Source organism: Tenrec ecaudatus, chromosome 10, assembly GCF_050624435.1.
Source record: "Tenrec ecaudatus isolate mTenEca1 chromosome 10, mTenEca1.hap1, whole genome shotgun sequence".
NCBI classification, from domain to species: domain Eukaryota; kingdom Metazoa; phylum Chordata; class Mammalia; order Afrosoricida; family Tenrecidae; genus Tenrec; species Tenrec ecaudatus.
The window spans coordinates 62,436,072-62,459,851 of record NC_134539.1 but is presented as its reverse complement, the minus strand read 5'-3'; the positions used below and the strand labels follow the sequence as shown (position 1 = coordinate 62,459,851).

General features: G+C 59.2%; 1 protein-coding gene across 1 annotated transcript; it reads left to right on the top strand.

Moving 5' to 3' along the window:
- Nucleotides 1-3,299: 3,299 nt before the first annotated feature.
- Nucleotides 3,300-23,065, top strand: NR5A1 (nuclear receptor subfamily 5 group A member 1). The gene is made up of 6 exons (XM_075559060.1): nt 3,300-3,401; nt 3,524-3,665; nt 5,359-5,990; nt 12,488-12,607; nt 14,291-14,438; nt 22,818-23,065. The coding sequence occupies exons 1-6, from the start codon at nt 3,300-3,302 to the stop codon at nt 23,063-23,065; spliced, it is 1,392 nt and encodes a 463-aa protein (XP_075415175.1).
- Nucleotides 23,066-23,780: the final 715 nt, after the last annotated feature.

Here is a 23,780-nt window from a genome sequence, read left to right as displayed (position 1 = left end):
TTGGGGTGGTGGGCAAGGGTGCACAAATGGCGCCTTGAGACTTGACAGGAGGGCCTGTGATAAGAGATCTGCTGAGGGATAGAGTTGAGGTAGAGGGAGTCAGAAAGGACTTTCTCAGAAGTCAGCCCAGGCTGTCTGAACCTTCTTGAGACAAGAGGTCCTAGCTGGCTTGGACCTTAGGGAAGAAGCCCCTCTTCCCTCCCGCAGAGCTGGAACTTCCCCTCTGGGGGTCTAGTCTAGAACAAAAGTAGTCCACCTCCCAACCTCCTCTGACAAAGGATTTTATTTCTTAGGCGCTGTCGATAGGGGTGGGGGCCTGCTACAGACTCCCTCCTCCTCTCTCTCCCCTAACCAAGATCCCCGCCCTAGGACTCCCATGGAAACTGCAGAACCCTGTCTTTTCCACTGTGTAGAAGGAGAAACTGAGGCTCAACGCCGGGCAGGGCCCTGGCGGAGCTTGCAACCTCAGGTCCTCCCCGCAGCCGGTTCCGTGTGTTTTTCCGCGGGTATGCGAGACTGGGGCTGATCTGCGCCGGCTCCGAGTCTCAGCCCTCCCAAGCACACACAGTTCCAGCTCCTGCAGGAGCCAGCGGCCTCGCGGGCCGGGACCTGGGCCGGGCCCGGGTGCCTGCGCGGCCGAGCCGGGGACGGAGCCTTCTGGCCTGGCCCTGGGGTCGGTCGGCTGCATCGGCGTCGCAGCCGGGGCAGCAGCATTGCAGATTTCTCGGGGCATCGGGGAGAACAGCTTCTTGGTCTCACCGCTCCCCGGTGCCCGAGGGAGTCGGAGGAGCTGGTAAGCGGACCCTTTCAGCTGTGGGGTGTCTATTACTAAATCTGAAACAACAACAACAAAAAAATACTGACCAACGGCTTGGCGGGTCGCGCCTGGAGACCAGTTAGTTGGCTGCGAGGCTGCAGGGTTCTTTGCTCCCTGTCCCTGTTCGGGTGGCTGCACGGAGCCCAGGCTCTGTTCTCCCAACGTGCCCCGTTCCCCTGGTGGCTTCCGTTCCTCCCCAAACCCTTGAGGCTCCCAGAGTGGGCTCGGCAGGAGTCCCTTCCTGTCCCCAACGAGCACCCAGAGGCTCCTGGCCCAGCGGGGTTGGCCAGGGCTGGCGGCATGCGGAGCAGTCCTTGAGGCCACGGGCGCACGTTGCCAACACCACGGGGCTCATCCCCAGGATCAGCATTATGGAAAGACGGTCACCATTCCCACTTCACAGATGAGGACATTAAGGCCCAGCGAGAACTGACCCCGAGTGGGGAGACGGGATTAGGCTAGGGCACGAGCCCCCCGGTTTCTGGTCTGGAGCCCACCCTGACTCGCACCCACGTCCACTGCACAGGGGCCAGAGCGCCCCAAACCTTGCCGCTCACTTCGCCCAAGCTGCGCTAGTAAACACGGGCTGGCTGCCGGACCCCCGCAGGCGGGGCGCCCGAGGCACATTCCCCCCGCGTGCCGCACCTGCCGGGATCCGGGGGCGCCCCAGCTCGGCCGGCCCGGGAGGCGGGGGACCTGGCGGGTGAGACGTGGGGCCAGGGGCCGATCGGCGTGGAGGGCCCGCGCAGCGCGCATTGGCTGCGCAGGGCTCGGGTCCCAGGTGCGTTCGGCGGCGGGGCCAGCGCGCGGGGGGCGGGGGGAGCGCGGAGCCCCGCGCCCCCGCCTCCCCGCCCCCGGCCCGAGCGAGCGGCCGTCATCGCGGGCGGGCGGCGCTGCGCCCGAGTGCGGCTCTTCGCCAGCGGCGGCGCGGCGGGAGGTGCGGGCTCCGCGCGGGCGGGACGCGGGCGCTGCTGCTCGCAGGAGCCGCCAGGTGGGCGCCGGGCGGGCCGCGGCCGCTATCGCCCCCACCCCTCGCGTCCCGGCCGGCGGGGCCTTGGGACTCCGGCTCTCCGCCCCGCGACAGTGCCTCTACCGCCTGACGGGTCCTCCGGAGCCCGCGGGACCGCCGCCCGAGGTGTCGGCGGCACGGCGGCCAGCGCCCGCGGTGCGGGCAGCACCCGACGTCTTTGCCTCGGCGGGGGGTGGGGGGGCGCGGGCTGCGGCTCCCGGGTGGTCGCCGCCGCGGGCTTTGTCTCTCCCCGCCCCGGGGCCCGGGGACCCGGCGGCCGCGCTCGCGGGCTGTGGCCCCGCAGCCGTCGTGTTCGGCCTCTCTCGGCGGGGCCCCGTCTGGGCCCAGGGCCTCTGGCTGGGCGCCTCCGCTCCTCCAGGTTTCTGGCAGAGGGTCTGTCCGCGCGCCGCCTCGCGCGGTTGTCCTCGGCTCTCGGCGTCCCTGAGTCTCCATCCGTCTGTGGTATGGTGTCTCTGGCTCCCCCAGGGTCCCCCTGTCTCTCATCTCTCGGTGTCTCTGGTCCGCTCTCTCGTTTTCGTTTGCTTTTCCCTCTATCTCTGGCTCGACCTCTCCCTCCCCTGCCCCAGTTTCTCCGCGTCTCTCCGCTCTCTCGTTTTCATTCTTTCTCTTTATCTCTCACACAGTCTTTCTCCCCCAAAGGTTTTATCTGCCTCTCGATGTCTCTTATCTGCTTCTCTTTTTCGTTCTCTCTTTCTGCCTCTCGATCTCTACCCCACGCCCGTTTTCTCTGTCTCTTGGTGTCTCTGATGCCCCTCTCTTTTTTTTCCGTTCAATCTCTCTTTCTTTAACGTCGTACACACCCCTCAACCCTCCCCCCCCCAGGTTTTCTCTGCCTCACAACGTCTCTGACTCGCCAGCGATGACTCTGCCACTCTCGGTTTTCGTTGTCTCAGTCTCTCCGTTGACCCGCGTGGATCGCTATCTCACACTCCTTTCTGCCCCTTTGTGTCTCTCCCAGTCCCTGCCTCCCTGGTTTCTGCTGGGTCCCCAGAGCCCTCAGGCCCTGAACCCCACTCAGCCAGGGTTCATTGGCGTGGCCCAGGGACCTGAGCCCATCTTCTTTGCACAGAATCAGGGTTCTGTTCCCAGACGAACGAACGAATCCTCCTCGAAGCGCATCGAATCCCAGGGTCCTCGATTGGGCGCAGCTGCGGGGGACCCGGGCCGGGTGGCACGAACAGAGCGCAGGGCCTGGCGCTGGAAAAGCTCCGGACGGGGTCCGCACTGGGCGCACCCTAGTAGGGGACTACTCCAAGGCGCCTGCCAGGGGATAGCCTGGACTGGGGAGCTGTCTTGGGGGCAAGGCCCGGGCCCGCGAGGAGGGCGGGGCGGTGGCAGTGTGGCGGCTGTGGTCTTGCGGGACGCGCAGGACCCGGGTTGGCGGCGCCACCCTCGGCATCCGGTGCCGTGCCGGTGACCCTCTTCGCTGCTCCGCAGGCGGACGCCGCGGGCATGGACTATTCGTATGACGAGGACCTGGACGAGCTGTGCCCCGTGTGCGGGGACAAGGTGTCGGGGTACCACTACGGACTGCTCACGTGCGAGAGCTGCAAGGTGAGCCGAGCAGGGCAGCCGCAAGGATGTGTTGGGGAGCGGACAGGGTGGGGGTGCGGAGAGGAAAGTGGGGAGCAGGAAGGGAGACTGGGCCCAGCACGCTGACTCCCCTCTCCCCCCAGGGCTTCTTCAAGCGCACGGTGCAGAACAACAAGCACTACACGTGCACTGAGAGCCAGAGCTGCAAGATCGACAAGACGCAGCGCAAGCGCTGCCCTTTCTGCCGCTTCCAGAAGTGCCTGACGGTGGGCATGCGCCTGGAAGGTGCGGTGCCCGGAGGGGCCGTTTCCCCCCCCCCCCAACTCGGCCTCCGATGCTGCCGGGGAGGGGCTGTGCGTGAGAGATGGGGTCGGAGAGGTGGTGCGAGAAGGGTCCAGGTGACCTTCCAGAAGCTTCTAGGGCCGGCTGAGTGGCCCTGTCCCTGCAGTGGAGGCCTGGTGCTACGTGTGTGTGTACAGAGCGTGGAAGGGGGTGGTACCGGCAGGGGATGCTTAAGTGGAGAAGTAATCAGAAGTGAATCCCAAGAGGACAAAGGACTGCCTGCCCTAGTTCCTGAAAGGGACCCCATTACAAGGTGTGGGAACCTGTCCTCTTCCTGCTAGACAGCAGGAGTCCACTACCTCAGCTGCCCCCCACACAGACGCCCAGCACACCAAGACAGTCAACCTCCTTCCTGGGGACAGAATCCCAGCGATTCCGTTGACATACAGGTTGGGGATTGGTGGTGCTAGACAAGTTCCTTAACCTCTCTGAGCTGCAGAGTCCCCATCTGAAAAGGGACCTAATAGAGGGTCTTCCTTCTGGAGTTAATGTGAGGGCTGAGGGCATGCATGGAAAGTGACTGCTGGCCTGGTTAGTGCATGTAACCATCCATCATTGTACTGTTGTCTGGCCACCTCCGCTGGCCAGCCCCTCGCCCATCCAGCCTGCAGTCCTGTGTAAGCAGGCACCCATGCAAAGCATTCATGCAGTCCCCCTTGTTCTTCACTGAACCGCTGAGATCCCTTCTCGCCTCATCCTTAGCCTGGGGAGTGGAGGCAATCATTGCCCCCCTTCCCAGGGCCTGGGTCCATCCTTGCCTCCCCACCCCCAGTCCCAAGTTCAGCAGGGTAGGTTTCAGCAGGGCAGGCTTGGGCTCTTGGAGAGTGGATAGTTGTGGCATTCCACTCTGCTGGCCCCAGCCAGGCTGTGCACTGAGCAGGCAGCTGTTAGCCAAAGTTTGTGAGCAATTTGGAAGAGCTCTCATGGCTCTGAGAGGGGTAGACCACATGTCCTTACACCCAGAGGAGCGACCCCTGCATAGAAGGCTGCCTCTCCTGTGCCCTGAGGTCTTGTCCTCAGAACTGATTGGGTATGGGCAGCTGGGGAAGAGCTGCTAGCGGGCGAGGAGCAGGGCTGCTCCACTGGTGGTGGGACGACTGGCTACACACACACACACACACACACACACACACACACACACACACACACACACATACACACCACCCCCACCCCGCATCCTCCCCAGGCCCCAGTCCCCCATCTCCTGCTTTCTCCCACTTCCTGGAGCCCAGCGCAGTGCCCTGTCTGAGCTGGGTCTGAGGCCCAGATCCAACTGCAGAGACACACCAGTTGAGTCCCACTGAGTGGCACATCCTTGGATGGGAGGAGGAACATCTGGTCAGCAAGAGAGGACCCCTTCCTGCACATAGGGCCCTGGCCAGCTGGAACCCCCACTTCCAACTCCAAGCCTCAGTCACTTTGCATCAGGGCTTCCCCAAAGCCGGGCCATTAGTCCACAGGCAGCCCGATGCAGCATCTGTCAAGGAGGCAGGAGCTGGTGGGGTGCACAGGGCCTCGAAGACAGACTTCACCTTGGGGCAGTGGGGGCCATGTAAAGGTGTTGTCCCAGAGAGTGGGGCAATGTGGAGTGGGGCAATGTGGAGGGGTGTGGCCTGACACCCTGCCTTCCCCCCAGCTGTGCGTGCTGACCGCATGCGGGGAGGCCGGAACAAGTTTGGTCCCATGTACAAGCGGGACCGGGCCCTGAAGCAGCAGAAGAAGGCGCAGATTCGGGCTAATGGCTTCAAGCTGGAGACAGGTCCCCCGATGGAGGTCCCACCGCCACCCCCTCCCCCACCAGACTATACACTGCCCCCTGGCTTACATGCACCTGAGCCCAAGGGCCTGCCCCCTGGTCCACCTGCTGGGCCACTGGGTGACTTTGGAGCCCCCGTGTTGCCCATGACCGTGCCCAGTAATCATACCCACGGGCCTCTGGCTGGCTACCTCTACCCTGCCTTCCCTGGCCGCACCATCAAGTCTGAATACCCAGAACCCTACGCCAGCCCCCCACAGCCTGGGCCACCCTACAGCTACCCAGAGCCCTTCTCCGGGGGTCCTGGCATGCCTGAGCTCATCCTGCAGCTGCTGCAGCTGGAGCCTGAAGAAGACCAGGTGCGGGCGCGCATCCTGGGCTGCCTGCAGGAGCCAGCCAAAGGCCGCCCAGATCAGCCGGCCCTGTTCGGCCTCCTGTGTAGGATGGCTGACCAGACATTCATCTCCATCGTGGACTGGGCGCGCAGGTGCATGGTCTTCAAGGAACTGGAGGTGAGTCCCTCCACCCCACCCAACCCCTACCTGTCTGGCCACTAGATCAAGCATGTCCTCTTGACTCTGCTATCCCTTGGGATGGGACTGTTTTTGCCTGATTGGTTTCAGGCATCAGGGGACAGAGAGTTCCCCTTCCGGATATAGAGGAACATTTCTGGCCCATTCTCTCCTCCCTCTGCCTGCGTGCTCGCTCTCTCCCTCCCTCCCTCCTCACCCTTCCCTCTTCATCCTTTCTTTCTTGAGGGCCCTCCCAGCTGCTGCTCCTCTCTCCGGCCCCCTCCCCTCTGTGTTTCCAGCCCCCTCTTCCTCTGACACCCAAGGCTCTTCCAGAGGACTTGCTGAGTCCTTGAAGAGACTGTCCCTGGCTGTCCCAGGCCAGTGTCAGAAAGGGGGTCAGCTCCATCCTGTCCTCCCCCTCAGGGGGCCATTGGTCCCTGTCATCCTCCAGTGTTGTAGAAGTGGGTCTTAGTGTCTCACGCCCAGACAGGTGGCAGAGCTGGTGTGTGTGCGTGTGCTTGTGCGTGCGTGTGTGTGTGTGTGTGAAGAGCTAGGTGGGTGGGCGGAGAGTGCATGACATGCCACTGATCTTGAATGAGGCCATCTTCTCCTACTGCAGGACTCTCCTTTACTCGGCCGAGGTACCTGAGGCAAAAGGAAGCTGGAAAGCATCAGGGGAAACCGAGGCCAGACACAGGGAAGGACTCCCCAGTCATCCTGCCTAGAAGGGCCGAAGGTCCTCTAGTGCCCTGGCTCCTTAGGCCCCCACCCCAACCAAGGTCCATTTCCCCCTGGTCGAGGCCCAGGCCAACCCCCCGGGGGGTTGGGAGCTGGGTGTGGACAGCAGGCCGTCACCCTCCGTGCTGGGGTCACTGCAGCCTTGAGCAGCATTGTCGGTGCTGACGCCACTGGGTTTGGGCTTCCTCCAGGACTGTGAGCCGGATGGGCTGGGGGCACTGCTGGCCCAGGCTGAGCATGAGGGTCAATAAGGTGGGGTTTGGGCCCTGGGGGCACCACAGGGCTAGAGGCCTGGTGACTCTGGGAGTCAGGAATGGGTGGCAGTGGCCTCTGCTTCTATTATGGAGGGCTTGTCACTGCCGTGGTGGTATGCCATGTGTCTACCATGCGGTGGACATCTCTATCTCACACTGTCCCCTGTCCAGGCCGACCTCATGGAGAGGGCCTTGAGCATCCCCATCTGTCTTCCACTTCTGGCTGGAGGCCCCAGGAGGCCCTGTGCGGAGGGAAGGAGGAGTGGAGCTTCCAGAACCACGGATCGCTTGCGGGCAGGGCACTTCCTCTGGCTGCCTTCTTTGTCTCCTGGGTTTTCACGCAGGATGGGAAGGGCTTTTGTCCCAGCTTTGCTGAGTGTTTTTTCCTGCTTCTGGCTTCTCAGTGGCCCAAACCTTCCTGCTTCCCCTTTGCAGAGTTTCAGAATCGGACCAGGCCTCCGAACCAGGGTCACCACTTTCTAGGAAGGAGATTTGCAGACAGAACCCAGTTCAGCTCAGCCCTGAGAGGGACTCCTTGGCCTAGGCCTTGTGGCAGGTCTTCCCCACTGGCCCAGTGGGCTCTGTTCTAGGCTAGTGCTGATTTTGCAGTCAGAGGTGGGGAAGCAGAAAAGTAGAAAAGGTATTGACTGATTCCCCACCCCCAACCCCCGGCCACCCCGACTCCACCACCCCCTACCTCCAGACAGGGCACATGTCTATACACAGAAGAGGGCTCTGAGACCAGAGCAGGCCTTGGACTGGGCCCTGGGGACCTTGAGATGAATTGGGTCTAGGAAATTGCCAGACTAGGAGAAGAGGCAGACACGTGCAGAGGTAACGCCTATTCAAAGTGCTGAGGTGTCTGAGAGCTGCGGAGGGACCCCAGCAGCAGTACAGTGGCTGTGTCTGAGGAAGTCGGGGGAGGTTTCTTTGGTCTGTACCTTTCAGGAACCTGTCCCAGACCGGGGGAAGAGTAGAGGCTAAGAGCCAGGAGTTCAACAGGCTTCGTGTGTGGAAGGAGTTCTGTATGATCCTGGAGGGCAGGGCTGGAGAGAACCCTGGCAGGGTTTGGATCCGCAGTGGCTCCTTTGCCAGTGGGTGAGGGGCCCCACATCCTGAGCCAGGGTTTGAGTGGTCCCCACAGTTCTCCACAGGGCTGCGGGCATCGGGCTGTGTTGGGGGAGGGGGCAGAGGTGGGGGGGGCTGGCTCATGACTGAGTTCTCAGAGCTGCCCAGCTGTATCTGAGCCTTGCCTCCCCCTGCCTCAGTGGGCCCTTCTGTCTCCATTTTCTTTCTCCTTTGGGTGGTGGGGTCTCTGCCTCTGTGTTCTTGTCTGGCACAAGCAGAGCGTGGTAGATCCGACAGTGGCACAGAAGTGTGTAGCAAAGTCCAGAGTCAGCAAGACCTGGGTTCGAGTGTCGGCTCTGCCAGTTAATTAGAGGTGTAGCTTTTAACAGGTGGCTTTCTGCCTCCTCCAGGCCTCTGTTTCCTTAGCTATAAAATGGGAGGTGTTGAAATTAGCTCAGGGGGTGTTGTAAGGGGGTAGTGAACTAGGACAGAAAGAGGATTTAGCATGGGGACCAGCGCAAGATAACACTTCAATACATGATGGCAGCAACATGTTTCTTTACCGTTCTCTGCTGCTACACAATGTAGCCTCTACTTGCAGGCGGTAGCGGCTGGGGTTGTGCAGAGTTTACACTCAACTGCCAAGCAAAGGGTGTTGTGACAGAAAGGCTGGCAACCTGCTGCCATCGAAATGACAGCCAAGAAAACCCTGGGGACCAGCTCCAGTCTGTCGCGCGTGGGGCTAGAATGCGCCTCATGGCAGCAGTCTGGGTGCTTGTTTCATTCTTATTTGGCGGCGTAGCGGGTTACACATTGACCTGCTAACCAACAAGCTTGGACTTTCAAACCCACCGGCTACTTCATAGGAGAAAGCTGAGGCTGTCGAAGCCGTAAAGATTCAAAGGTTCGGAAACCCACGGGGGCAGTTCTACTCTGTCCTACAGGGTTGCCGGGAGTCGGAATCGATTCAATGGGAGGAGTTGGTTAGTCCAGAGCTCTGGGAGAAGCTGCATGCTACCACCTACCGACCCCCAGACCTGGGTTTCCAAGAATAAACTGCATCTTACCTGCAAAGCATCAGAAAGTCTCCCTGCTGCTCAGTGTTAACAGGGCCCTGAACCTGACAGGCTGAGTCTCCAGACAGTTGCCTTGAAGGACAGGCCGAGCGGGTGGGAGATAAGGACCTGGGAGGGGGAGGCCAGGGCAAGAGTGCCTAGTGACCCATTTTGACATCAGTTCACCCTTGGTGCCCGGTGCCAAGGCTCTGATTGACAATGGATTTAACTGCCTAGAGAGATGGTTTCGTTGAATCAGCAGTAATCCTGTCAGCCTGGACTGACAAATGGCAACCCTAGGACCGTGCAGCGCGAGAGCACCCTGGCCAGCCCGTGGCGTGTCAGCCATGGGAGAATTACCGAGCTTGTTGGCCTTCGGCTGCCAGGCTGATCAGACCCCAGGGGACTCCGGAGGGGGCCCTGCAGGGAGGGAGGTCAGCTCAGCCCCCATAAATACCCCGACTCTGAGGCAGGCTGCAAAGTGTCACGTCTCCGGGAAGATTTGTGGTGGGCCAACAAGAGGACTGGGCAGCTGAGAGGCCAAACAGCTGGGAAGGGCCCTGTGAGGACCCCTGGTCTGGGACTCTTCCCAGGCTGTCCACAGGCTGGCCAGGGGAGGAGGGGTAGGGGCTGAGGGTAGAGGAGGCACCTTTAGCTTTTGGAGGAAACTTCTGAGGTTGAAACCAGCCCTTTTTGGTCAAGGGAGCCTCTTAGCCACCTGCTTTCTCCCAGGAAGGGGCTGGCGCCTACAGCCCTCTAGTTTCCTTTAGATAAAAAGAGAAGTGTGTGTGCTCATTTGCGTGCCGGGGTTTTGGAGTTCGGTGTCTTTATGTGTCCATCTTTCTATCCAAGCACAGAAACAACACCTGGCAGAAGAGACTGTTCGGCTAGGGGCAGGGTGGGACTCAGGGCTGAGGCTGCACCACCGACGGCCGTGGGCACAACAGTGAATCCGCAGAACCTTCTGTGACTGACACGGGTTCAGAATCGGCTCCCATTGAAAGAGGGTGGACTTCTGTTTGCGGTTCTCAGAATGGAAACGGGCAGAGGAGGATGCGTGGCTAAGCAGGGACTGAACACGGGACTACGAGCCGCCGGAGCATTTGTCCCCACTTTACAGCTCTCGTGGCTCTACTGGGCAAGGCAGCCTCCTCCTAGGGTCTGAGGTCTGCTGAAGAGACTGCTCCCAGGACTGGGCCAGCTGGGTCACTGTGACCCCTGCTACTTTCTGCCTTCAGCTCAGTCTTATTATCTCCTAATGCTCCCACTTATCTCCTGCTCTTCCACCCTCTTGCTCCTTCCATCTGGGCCCAAGGGTGCCTGCTCCCAAGGGCCCACAGTAGAGCCCAGCCCCACACTCTGTCTGAGTAATTGAGGTGGGTCAGGGATGTTCTTAGCCCAGTGCGACTCCCTCCATCCCCCACCCCGGCAGTCACCTCCTACCTGGGTCTCAGGCCATTGCCAGGAAAGCGTGGAGGGGACATGTGGGCACAGCCTCCGTTTTCTGGAGTGTAGAGTGACTAGCACCTCCGTGCCTTGTTGGGGGAAAGGTGAGGGGTCCCTGAAGGTGCTGAGCTGTGCCTGGCAGGGGATGTGCTCAGGACCTCCCCCCTGGTGACCTGCTGGCTACTCTCTGGGGACTGACCACTGGCCGTCTCCTTCCTGGACCAAAAAAGGAGAGCCCGCCCTGGTTTTCAGTCTCTCTGCCCCTCCTCACCCAGGTTAGCCCTTCCCTGGGAGATAAAGGGGGAGATGTAGTGAAGGGGGCGGGTGAGGAGGCTGTGATTCAGAGAGGAGCAGACAGACCCTCCCTCCTGCCCTCCTGCCATGTGGGCTGAGACAGGGCCTGGAGGGCCAGGCAGAGGGAAGCCTGTTTGTTGTGCACTTGCTCTTCCCTGTCTCTCCCTGTCTGCCTGAGGACAGGCCCAGGTGACCCCAGGAGGAGGAAGAGAGCGCTGTCCTTAGACCCCCGGGAGGGCCCTGTGGAGCAGGGGTGGCCCTGACTCTAGGGACCACAAGGGCTTCATGAAGGAGACAGGAGCGCAAGGGACTATAAATGCCTGGGTTTCAAGGGTGGGGTCTCCTTTCACGGTCTAGTGGTTAAGAGCCAGGTCATGCCGGCAGGGTGCTCGCCTTTCTGTGCTGTTTCCTGTCTGTTGCTGGGTGCTGCCGAGTGGGCTCAGACTCATGGCGACCCTACGTACAGCAGGAGGAGACACCACCCGGTTCCGCACGGCCACAACCTCACAGAGGTTCTCAGCCTGTGGGTCGTGACCCCTTTGGGAGTCGAATGACCCTTTCACAGGGGTCGCTTAAGACCATATTTCCGATGGTCTTAGGAACCGAGACACCGCTCCTCTATCCGTGTCCAGGCGGGTCTGCCCACATGCAGATACCCCCACACACGGGGTCCCCACAGCATGAGGACCTGTATGAAAGGGTCGCAGCATCAGGAAGGTGGAGAACCGCTGCTCTAGAGCAAGGACTCTGCGCTATCATGACCTGCCTTGACCACAGGGCCTGGCCCTGGAGGGTGCCCGGGAAGTCCCTGAAGGCTGTGCTGCGGCTATAGAGAGCGGCTGCGTGGGTGCTGGGTCTTCTTTGGGTCACTGGTGCGCAGGACCTGGTCTGGTTCTGCCCCCGCAGAGGCTGGTGTTGGTTACAAGGGAGAGTCTCAGACCAGGCGTGCTAGCTGTGAACTGGAGCAGGCCCTGCCTCTGTGGGTCCCAAGTGTTCCTCATCCTATAAAATAGGACCTGGGCCGGGGGTCCCCGAGTTCTGAGTCCAGGTTGTCACTGTCAGGAACATCTGCCCTTCCTGTGCTGAACAGTCAGGAGTCGAAAGGCTCCACCCGGGCAGTGTAGAGATCTGCCCTGTCCTACATGCTCTCAGCTGTGGCTCTCAGCATCTGCCCCATCAAGTTTCTGTCTCTGCCCCTCTGGCGCTGCCCACCTGTCCACCCCGATGGAAGCCCTCTGCTGTGGCTTCCTGGCTCCATTGTGAAAGGCCCAGGCTGCAGCAGGGTGACCAGGGCATGCTGTGGATATCATGATGCGCTTGGAGGAGTCAAATCACTGTCCTGAGTATGTGCACGACCATCCTCTCAGTACTCAGCCCACTTGACAGATGAGAAAACAGAGGCCCAGGAAAGTTTGGGAACTTGCTTCCATGTTTACACCTTGTAAGAAGCAGCATGGGCCCTGCTGGGGCCCCTCTCAGATGATTTTGTTCGTCCCCCTCATAAAGTGGTCAAATGAAAAAAAAAACTGGGATAGAGAAGCTAGGTATTGGGTCCAAAGGTACCTCGCTGATTGGACCTCTGGCTGAGGTGGGAGGAGGGGCAGGCGCAGGTGCCCAGTGAGACCATGGCTCTTCCTTCCAGGTGGCTGACCAGATGGCACTGCTGCAGAACTGCTGGAGTGAGCTGCTGGTGTTCGACCATATCTACCGCCAGATCCAACATGGCAAAGAGAGCAGCATCCTGCTAGTCACGGGCCAGGAGGTGACCACCGGAATCTGGGCCCCTCTCTAGGCCTGGCCCCAGCCACCCTGGTTATCAGTCCCTTTAAAGGCCAAACTCAGACACCCACTGTCCGTGTGACCAGCCCTGTGCTACATGCCAGGACCTCTGGGAAGAACCAGCTGGCCTGGCCTCAGAGGAGCCATGCTGGGGGTGTGAGGTGCTGGGGGAGACGTGCTGGTGCTGCCGGATCTTGAAAGGATCAACAGGCTTGGTCAGCCAGGGACATTTGGGGGAGGGCCAGGCCCTACCTCCACCACAGGCAGGGGAACCGCAGGGGCAGAGGTGCAATGGACTGGACCCCCAGGGTCGGCTAGTTGGGGTGAGGGATGAGGCCTGGCGGGGTTGGAAAAGGCTGGCCAGCTGGACCTCAAAGGCACAAGTACAGATGCTGGGCACTGCAGGGGGCTTTCTGTGGGTGGGGCCACATAGGTGGCCAGGTTGTATTTGAGGTGGCATGCTGAGGGGCAAGATGGGGGACGGTGGGGAACAAGTGGGGACAACCACACAACACTCAGAGGTCTGGGCCCTGGGGTGGGGGAGACACCTTCAGGGAGAAAGACATCCCCACACACACACAAACACATACCCAATAGGGAGGCAGGTGTTGCAGACAGAGAGGGAGAAGGAGAGAGAGGGAGATAAAAATGGAGACTCTAGCTGGTATTGGGGAACAGGAGGGACAGTGGGGGAGGCCAGGACTGAAGCTCTGGGCTCCACTCCCAGCACCCCTAGTCTCTCTACCCTGGGTCTCTGCCCTCTCTGCTTCCCTCCTGGTTCTCACCTTCAGAAACTCCCAGGGGTGGGCGGTGGGGAATGCTGGTGCCAAGGACTCGGGGACCACAGGTGAGGGCAGATGAGGAGATGAGGGTGTGTGAGGGTGGGGGTGGATTGTGTCAGTGGGGGGGGGTGTTGAAGTATCTGAGGGCCACGGCTTAGGTGTGTGCATGTGTGTTCGTGCCCATGGTGTGTGTGTGGCAGGCAGCGTTGTCTGTGCCTGCCACCTTGTACATGAGAACGCTCCCCCTGTGACTCTGTGTACCTGGGTGAGTCTGTGTATCTGCTCCCTTCCTTGGGAGTGTGTGTCTGTCGGGTACTCTGAGAACATGGCCACATGGGTGTGTGCGTGTGTGTGTGTGCATGTTCATATCATGAAGTGGGCACACTAGCCTGTAAATGTGTGGGTGGGTGGGTACACGCATGCGTGTGTGAACCTCTACTCCCGAGTGTCTACGTGTGAGTGTGTGGGGCCCCAGGTGGTTCTGTGGACAGGTCCAACCTGCCTCCCCCCCCTCCGCCCACCCCCAGCGCAGCGTGGCGCTCACTACAGGCAACCACACAAAAGCCATTTGCAGCATGGGCCGCAGCAGCTCTTTGTGTGTGGAGGGCTCTCCAGCTCTCCTCCTGTCACCCGCCTGCCCGGTGTGCTGTGGGCTCTCCGCCGCCCTGCCAAGAGGAGGTGGTGAGGCTGAGAGGGGTGCTGGGCCCTGAGGAGATGCTGCCCCAGCACGGGACGGATGGAGGCTGCCTCCCACTAGGCTCATCTTCAGGGCTTGTCAGGTTTTCCCTGACCCATGCCCTCTCACCTACATCCCTGATCAGAACCTCTTGCCTCCAGCTGTTCACTCACTGCTCCTGACTAGTGCCCTCTGACCCACCCGCCAGGTGGAGCTGAGCATGGTGGCGGCCCAGGCAGGCTCCATGCTGCACAGCCTGGTGCTGCGGGCACAGGAGCTGGTGCTGCAGCTGCATGCACTGCAGCTGGACCGTCCGGAGTTCGTCTGCCTCAAGTTCCTCATCCTCTTCAGCCTTGGTGAGTGCAGGCTGGGAGGGGAGGGGATAGGGTGGGAGGAAGGGTCAGGGAGAGGTGGCTGGACCAGGGCCTCATTCAGGGTGTAGCCAGAGTGGCCAAGAAGGCAGACCTGGCAGTCCTAGTGGGGACAGCGGGCCCCTTCCTCAGTGAATAAGGGTGTAAAGAGACCTGTCCCTTTTAAAGGGAGCCAGTTCCTCTGTGGGCCTCACTTTCTCTGTCCAGAAGCACAGGGAGCCGGGATAGGGCCTAAAGGCCTTGGGCAGACAAGGAGCCCTGCTGAGGATCTGGTAAATGCCGGCTGGAATGCTCTGGAAGTACCCATGTCACTGAGAAAATGTGCATGTGTGGGGGGTTCTGTTCTCCAGCTCTCGCCCTGACTCCTGAGGCCCAATGCTTGCTCCCAGAGGCAGGGCCACATTCTGACTCTGAGCAATATGAGACTCAAACCTCTTCATCCATCCATCTTCCATCTGTATGTCCTCCGACCTTCAATTACTCCATCCATTCATCTATTAATCTATCCATCTATCCATCCATCCATCCATCCATCCATCCATCCATCCTACACAACTTTACTGAGTACCTGTCCTGTGCCAGGCAGGAATATGATATACAGGGATCAAAAGAGTCCAAAGAATCTCTGCCCGCCTACAGCTGATATTCTCACTGGGAGAGAGACAACAAGCATAAATATGATTAGCAATAAATGTAAATAATTAGCAAAAGAATGGTTAGTAGAATATACAACTCTACCAGAAGAAGAGGGTGCTAAGTGCTAAGGAGGAAAATAAAACCGGGAAAGGCTGAGGGCAAGCTCAGTCCACTAGGTTCCTTTAGCCTCTAAAAATCTGATGTTCCTTTCTCTTGGTCCCTCTGACCCCTACCAAGCCCGTCCCTACCCTCCCTCTGGGCTTCCATTCGGCCTGCTCTGTTCTGTCCTCTTCTACCCAGAAAGCCACTGTCCAATGATGCTATGGTCTTAGGGGGTATTGCTTCCAGAGACCGCCTCCAGCCCCATGTAGTTGGTGCTGAGGAAACCTTGGTAGAGGAAAAGGGCTCAGCTGGAAGGTTCTTGGGAGAGGACCAGCTGAGGCAGTCTGTTGGTCTTGGAAGAGCAGTAGGAGTTTTCTGGGTGCTCAAATCTTTTGGCAGAGGTGCAGGGGAGATGGGAAGCTGGAGCAGAGGGGCCTGGTGCCACCTCCCCTGGGGAGGAGGTGGGACCCAGAGATCAGCTTGGTGGCAGGTGACGTCATAGTTTCAGCTAGTGAGGGAGGAAGGGAGGAGCTGGAGAGGTGGAGGGAAGCAGGGAGCTGGGCTGGTGAAAAGTCTGGTGCTCAGGTGGAGTGGTGGCTATCTGCCAAGCAGGTACAGTGGACTGGCTAGGTCTCTTGACTCCAGAAGAAATTCCTCAAAGACTGCCTGCAGCCTTCTCTCTGGTCATTGATAGATGACCATGGTGGTGGTTGGGCAGGCTGGGAGCTGTGGCCTGCAGCCCTGGTAGGAGCCTCAGGAACCCAGTGGTGCTCAGGAAACAACCCCTGATGTGGGTGGGTGGGGAGGAAGGTGGGGGAGGGGACTGTGTGATTGTGGGTGTGGAGGTCCCTGCGTGTCGGTCCCCATGTCTTTTTGTGGCAGTGGTTTTTGTGTGACACACTGTGTGAACGATCTGTGTATGGTCGGAGAGTGCCTGGGCAGATCTGGGGATCTGGAGGGGCAGGCAGTGCTTGGGTGCCACAGCATTGGAGGGTGGGGCCTGGGGGTTGTGAAGCTCCTTACTGGACTGCAGGTGAGTCATCCTGGGCACACAGCGGGGGGGGGGGGAAAGGAGGAGTGGGGGGGTTGACTTCCTAGGTCACAGGGCCTGTGACCCAGCCCTGCAGCCTCTCAAGCCTCCCGATCCCGTATGTCAGGCCCAGCATAGCTTCGGCCTCCACTGCAGGACACCGCCTTTCATGGGGTGCAAGGAAGGCAGCCAGGTTGAGCCCACCCCTTCTCATGGGTCTGGCTGGGTTGCCGTGCCCGCGCCCCAAGCAGAGGCACTAGCCTCTCCCCAGTCTTCAGAGGAGGCAGCTGAGGCCTGAGAGACCAGGGGACAACCGCAGTGCTGGGCTGGAGGGGTGGCAGAGGGGCTGAGAGTGTGCATGTGTGTGCACACGAATACAGGCGTGTGCTGTGCGTCCGTGTGTGCATCGGTGAGGAACTAAGGCAATCACTGGCTGTGAGCGCCTGAGCAAGTCACTCCCCTCTCCGAGCAGTTACCGGTCAAATGGCCTCACTATGGCCTCACTTATGGGTGGCTGCGAGGGTCTCACGAGCGACACCCCCACACACAAAAGCACTCGGCATGTGCGTGGCCTCCTGGCCCCTCGCAAGCAAGCTTCAGGATGGCCTCCTCGTGATTATCATTCTTAAGCCAGTGGGCATGTCAATGAATGGAGTGGATGGACGGGCGAGGTCACCGTCTCATCTCCCAGTGCCGTATCCCGAGGTATGATGTGTCTGGCGTGGTGTCTGATCTTTGGGGTCAGGGACTCGGGTCTTTCTGAGGCCAGTCGAGAAATCCCCACCCACCTCACCTCTCGTGAGGTGGCCTGCCAGGGGAGAACCTGACCGACCGTCAGGGATCTGGCCCTGCCTGTCTCATGCATGATTAGAAGAGGAGTTGGGTGGCCACTGAGGTGGGCCAGTAGGTAGGAGAGGGTGCTGAGTGGTTCAGAGAGGAGAAACCAAGACTCCTTGGTGTATGAAGGAAGGCTTCTTGGAGGAGGGGCCTCTGGGCTGAGCCTGGGAGTATGTGTAGAAGCTTTCTGGATGCAATAAACCAAGCAGCGGGAAGGGCAGTTCAGCCTGAAGGGATGGAAGCCCTGAATGTTTTATTTGGTCAAATGGGTTAGGGAAGGGATGGACAGGTGGACTGGGGGCTAGCTGTGCAGGTCTCCAAATGCCAGCCCAAGAACGGGAAGTCTCAGAGTTACAAACAAGATCCACTCCAAACTGTGTCTTCAAGCAAATCTGTAGCTAAGTCAGAACAGGTGCCTACTATTCTTATTCCGCCTTACTTTTGTGCAGAGAAGCCCTAATGGCTGTAGAACTTACGAGTGGGACTGCTAACCACAAGGTCAGCAGTTTGAAACTCCTCAGGAGAAAGATAAAGTTCTTCTATTCCAGGAAAGAGAGACAGTCTGGGAAACCCATAGGGGCAGATCTTCCCTGCCCCACAGGGCCGCTATGAGTGGGCACAGCTGGGTGGCAGTGCATTTGGTTGTGTTTGCTTAGTACTGGAGATGAGCCCGATGGTGCCATGGGGTAAGCACAGGGATGCCAACCCCAGGTCTGAAGTTCCACCCTCCATCCCCCCCCCCCCCCCACTGCTGCTATGCATCCGAATCCACACCTCCTGGCAAGTGGATTGTATGCAAGAAAAAGCTAGGAGCCTCTTAGGTGATTTATAAACTGCCCGTGGAGCCAGAGAAGGGGACAGTGATTAGAATGTGTTGCGCACAGGAATCCGCTCACGTCTCAAAGGGACTGCAAATTTGCTCAGCTTCCCAGGGCAAGTCAAAAAGGACTTATCCACAAGCCGGCGAAGTCTTAGGTCGGCAGTTCGGTGGAGCCTCTGGACTGCCTGCACCTTCAGCCTCCTCCTGGGAAGGATTCTGAGGAGTAACAGTGGTCTGATCAAATTGGAGTAAGGGCCGTCCCACTGCAGCTTGGGAACAGGGTGATGGGTGGGTGGACAGGCCCCTTCAGGAGGCCAGACGGGGCTGGGCTGAGTGTGGAAGGTGGGTCCGAGCCAGCCCTTTTCTGTAGACTTCCAGCTGGTGTGCCCGGGCTCACCTCGGGTGGGCAGCACCTCCCTGGGCTGGGCTGGGCAGCCTGGACCCCCTCTCCCCACTGCGCCCCCCTCCCCCGTTGCCCCCAGCTCACTCAGCGCAGCCTTCTTGGCCACCTCTGCAGAAGGGTGCCATTTGGCGTCTAAATAGCTGTCTCTTGGGCGGCCACAGAGGCAGGTAAGGAGCTTTAATTAAAATTAGTGCCTCTCTCCTGGCAATCACGGTGTTTATGAAGATGGGCCCGACTGCCATTGTTCTGCCGAGGACTTAATCGAAGCTTAATGGATTGACCTAACATTCGATTTCCTCATTTCCATTGAGGCGGCCGCGGCAGCGTTCTCTTAAGCGTTTGCAATTTACCCACTGCTCCGTGCCAACAAAAGGCGGCCTGAATAGCAGCCCCACTCCAGGGGCCATTGTGCGCGGGGGCGCCTGCCTGAGTCACCGCTATTGGGACAACATTCTTTATGTCTTGCTGCAATGAAAGGATTATTCAAATATTCAATTAAACCGTGAAAAGGGGGCTTTTCTGAGAACCCGGGCCGGGCTTCTCCGCAGAGTTAGCAGGCTGCTCTCTGAGGCGGGGGTGGTGGTGTGTGTAGGGGGTGAGGGATGGGAAGTAGGGTGTGGGGTTGCCATCTCACAGCCCCCGCCCACCTCCTGGATCGCTGGAGGATGGCCGCACTGGTCTCCAACCCGTGGGTGGCTGGGCTGGGAGAGCGGCACCGCGCCACGCATCTCCCAGTCCGAGCCGCCCAACAGCCCCAAGGTGCACATGACCAACCCCGAGGCGGAATGGGGACGCGACTCCTGCAAGGTCACCCAGCTGGGATGTGAGAGTCTGAGCTGCTGTGTGTGGGGAGGGGTCTCAGGTTTGTTTGCCCCACCTCTCCCCACCCCACCCCCGCCCTGGGCTGAAGGAGAGGGCATGGCGTTCTCTGGAGACAGGGGTTCTGTCGCAGCTGTTCACCCACAGAGCCCTGCCAGCTCTTCCTTTAGCCGGCACTGGAGGCTCAGAGGGGCACCTGAGTTGTCTGAGGCCAGAGTGGCCTCTCTGGGGAAAGCTAGGGCCCCAGAAATGGGGGGCCTTGGATAAGACTGGGGCAGAGAAGGTGCATGAATTCATCATCGGCACTCACCCAGGAACAAGTGCACAAGCTCCACCCAGGGACCCTGGCAGGGCCCACCAGATCTCAGGTGAGGCCTGAGTTTGGGAGTCAGGGAGACCTGGGTTTGAATCCTGGCCCCTCCTGACTCTCTGAGCCTGGGCCCCTCCCACCTGTAAGACTTTGCCTCTCATTGGGGCTTTACTGAGCTGGGTACCAGGTTCCTGGGGCGGGCGGGGTGGGGGGTGGGGAGAGCAGGGGGCAGGAATTTGGGTCCTCAGTCTGAACTGGAGCAGCTGGGGCTCAGTTAGCCATTGTGCTCCCCCCTCCCAGCCTGTAGCCCACCTTATGGGAGCCGCTAGGGGCTGAAGGCTCCATAGTGCTGTTAGAAGTGGGGGTCCATCCCTGGAAACCCATTTTGTTCTGCTCTACTCCCCTGTGAGCTCCTCCTCCTCCCCCCTTGTTTCTGGCTTGGTGCACTTGAGGACAGTAAATCCAGGTAAAGCCTCGGCCCTGGTCCTTCTGGGGCCCCACCCCTACTACAGCCCCTCAGCCTTCCTCTCTGCCTCCATTCCCATCTGTTCTCTCTGGTCTCTGGGATGCTGTGTGTCCTTGAGCTGGTTTCTACCCCTCTCTGGGTCCCCAGCCTCAGACTGTGTATCCCAAGAGAATTGTCCAGGCCCAGAGAAGGCGAGTGACAGGATGGCAGATGAAACAGAATTGTGTTGGAAAGATGCTGGGATGGGGAACAGTCCAGGAGGCATCCCTTGCTCCCCAGAAGCTAGCCAGATGGGAAGACTTCCTTTCCATGTGTCTGGAATCAGCCAGACTAGGGAGCAGGGTTGTTGCCCATGGTTGGACAGGTTGTTCGCTGCACAGGGGCACGTACGCCGGGCATGGCAGGAGGAGGCGCTAAAACTCAGCCTGTGTGTGTCAGTGCCAAACTGTGCCTCTGTGGACAAGGGGCACTTATTTCTAATTGGCACCAGGTGACTTGTAGGCTAATGACAATTTTGGGGCACTGAGGAAGAGATGGCCCTGGTTTGCTTACTGAAGAGAGAGTCAGGGACTGGGGATCAGGGGGAGGGGGGGACGAGTAGGATGGAGGCTAGGGCTCAGTCCTGCCATAAGCCCTGGGCCCAGCTCAGGTTTCCCTAAATCCGACTTTGGACAAACACAGGCTGGAGCAGGCATGCCGGGGGCGGCTGAGGATCAGGGTTGCCAGGAGCATCGAGCCCTCCTGGTGCAGTGGGTGTTAGGAGAGATTAGAGGGGCCAAGGGCTGCGTATGCTGGGCGCTGGACACCCCCGCAGCAGCAGCAGCAGCAGCAGCACTCAGGGTGATGGGGCAGAAGGGAGGCAGATGGACGACCATTTTCTGAGCCGCCCAGTGCCACTGGGGTTTGGCAGCTGGGGACAGATTGGGTAGTCCCACTCCTGCTAACCCCAAGCAGGAGCTGGAGATGCTGCCCAGGAGCTGGAAGAGCCTGCAGGCTGATAAGGATCCGAGTAAGGAGAAACTGACCCTCACTAGGAATCCCCGGGTGCCAGACAGAGTGCAGCCCCAATTGCCCAAGCTCTGCCTGGTCCCCAGCCCTTCCTGAGAGATGGATGCTAAGGAAGCCCTGGGAAGCCAAGGTGGGGCAGGGACTCAGCCACAGGGCCACTGCTACACCACAGCATGGAGCTGGGATTGGTCCCAGGCCTGTTTTGCGGGGAAACTTTTTGTCCCCTCACTGGACCTAGGCTGCAGGGACTGAAGCACAAACAGTCCACCCAGGGCCAGACCTCTACCCCACCCTCCCATCAGCAATCATGTTTCATACGCATCTGCTGGGACGTCTTGTGTACGAGCAATTTTTAATTTCTAGGAATGGCCTTGTCTTATAAATCTCATGTTAAAGTTTAACATTTTTTTCTATCCTTTTTTTTTCTCTTCACATTTTAAAAGCTCTATGCATTTGCTCAGTGGCATACCTTCTCCATTTCTTCAGTCTGCTGCACAGGACGAAGGGGCCCTAGGGGGCGTAGTGGTTACACATGGGGCTGCTGACTACAAGAGCAGCGGTTCCGAACCTGTACCACCTGCTGCTCCATGGGAGAAAGTGGAGACTTTCTGTTCCCGTAAAGAGTGAGTCTCAGAAACCCACAGGGGCAGTTCTACCCTGTACCCTAGGGTCGCCATGAGCCAGAACAGGGCACTCTGGGGTGCAGACTCCACATGGCCAGCAGGCTACTCCCCTGAGAGGACATCCTTAGTCCGGGGGCCTTTGTTTGTTTGCCTGTTTCGTATCACTGCCTTAAGACAGTCCTCGTGATGAGATACATACTCCTGTGGCAGAACGTGCACCATGTCAACCATTTGTGTGCTGAGGACAGTTCAGTGGGGCCAGATCCATCCACTGTCCCATACAGCCATCACCCGTCCATTCCCAATGCTTTCCAATCACCCCATGCAGATACTCGGTACCCCTCGAGCACCAGCTCCCCATTTCCCCCTCCCACCCTGGTAACCCTGGTCACAGACTTTGGTCTCTGCCCATTTGCCTGTCCTCCTATGTTGCCGTCACACAGATAGCTCCCCAATGCTTTTCCTCAGTCTGTGGGGCGCCTCTTCACTTTGGTGATAGGGAGCACCTTCACAGGACACAAGAGAGTCCAAAGGGGTGCCTGCTGCTCTTTACCTGGGGCCACCAGTCCACAGGCTCATCGAATGCCCCAGGGGGGCGGTCTTTACATTCACAGTGCGCCTCTCTGGTCGTGGACACGATGAGGCTGATGGTGGTGCTGATGGTACGGTTCTTGATTCTGCAGGGGAGGACCGCAGGGATGATGCCCACAGGTTGGTTTTGACCATGGATTTTGGTGGCATTGCTGGTGGCAGCCATGCTGTTGACAATGGCGGTAATGGGAGTGAGAGCCCTCACGATGACAACTGACATGAGCCTTATTGTGTTTCACTCATTGTTCGTCTAAGTGCTTTCCAAGCATCAACTCCCTAAATCCTCCCCTTGACAGTCGTGTGAAACGTCAAGACTGTCACCCCATTTCACAGATGAGGAGACTGAGAGGTCAAGCAGCACATCCAAGGGGACCCCTAGCAAGGCTGGTGATGGTTAGGCTGGTTGGTGGCGGTGGTGGTCATGGCATAATCGCTGCGATGGCCTCGGTGGCAATGATGATGGAGACAGGAATGACCGTGACTTGGTTGTTGCTGGAGACAGTGGCCGTCCTGGTTGTAAAAGCACACAGACACAGGGCTTCCAGCACCGGTAACGGATGATGGTGGCAGCGTGCATTCACTTTGGTGGATGACAACGGTGACGATGGTGCTTGCGTTGTTGATGGTGGCAGTGCCCACGGGGCGGTCAGTGAGGTCCGAGACTGTGCTGACCCAACCCCGATGGTGACAGGACAGTGACAGCGCTCCTCCCTTTGCAGATGTGAAGTTCCTGAATAACCACAGCCTGGTGAAGGATGCTCAGGAAAAGGCCAATACTGCACTGCTTGATTACACGCTGTGCCACTACCCCCACTGCGGGGACAAGTTCCAGCAGCTGCTGCTGTGCCTGGTGGAGGTGCGGTCACTAAGCATGCAGGCCAAGGAGTACCTGTACCACAAACACCTGGGCAACGAGATGCCCCGAAACAATCTGCTCATTGAGATGCTCCAAGCTAAGCAGACTTGAGCCTGGGCCAGGTGGGGCAGGGCCTGGGGCCAGGGGTGGGGCCAGAGCCAGCCCTTTGGCCCTCCCAGGTGGTTTATTTTATTATACCAACCCAAGAGTCCCACCCTGTAGGATCCCCGAGCTCTCTGTGTGTTTGGGCAGGTGGGGGAAGGATGGGTAAGACGTAGTGGAGGTGGGGTGGGACCCCTTAGCCACTGGCACTTACCTACCACTCAGAGTGCTCCAAGGAGGCAGCTGTCGCCATCCCTACCATCCACCTGCTGCAGCTGTCTGGCCTGGAGACTAGGGCTCAGGTCTGGAGAGGAGGTTTGGGATTCCTTGGTGGGCCTCAATAGCCCTTGGGTCATAAGTCGTCCCTCCCCCCTCTCCTGAAAGCAGAGGCAAGTAGGGAGAGGCTTTGGGGGGGCCATCAACTGGGGGGTGAAGAGAGGGTCTCAGAACCCTTTGTAGAGCCCAGGAGGGAAGCCCTCTGCCTTGAAAACTAGGGGTAGCTGAGTTTGCTAAATTGGACAGGGTTCTGTTTGGACCCCAAGGTTTCTGGGAGACCGGTTAGGACCCAAAGACCCCCTCTCCCTAGCCCTTTCCACTCGATCTGATTTCTGTAGGGGAGAACTTTTGACACATCATTTGAAAAACATTTGCTCCAATCATCTTTCTATCCTCCTTCCACCTGAGAGTTTGGCACAATCAGTACCCTCGCCCCACCCCCACTAGC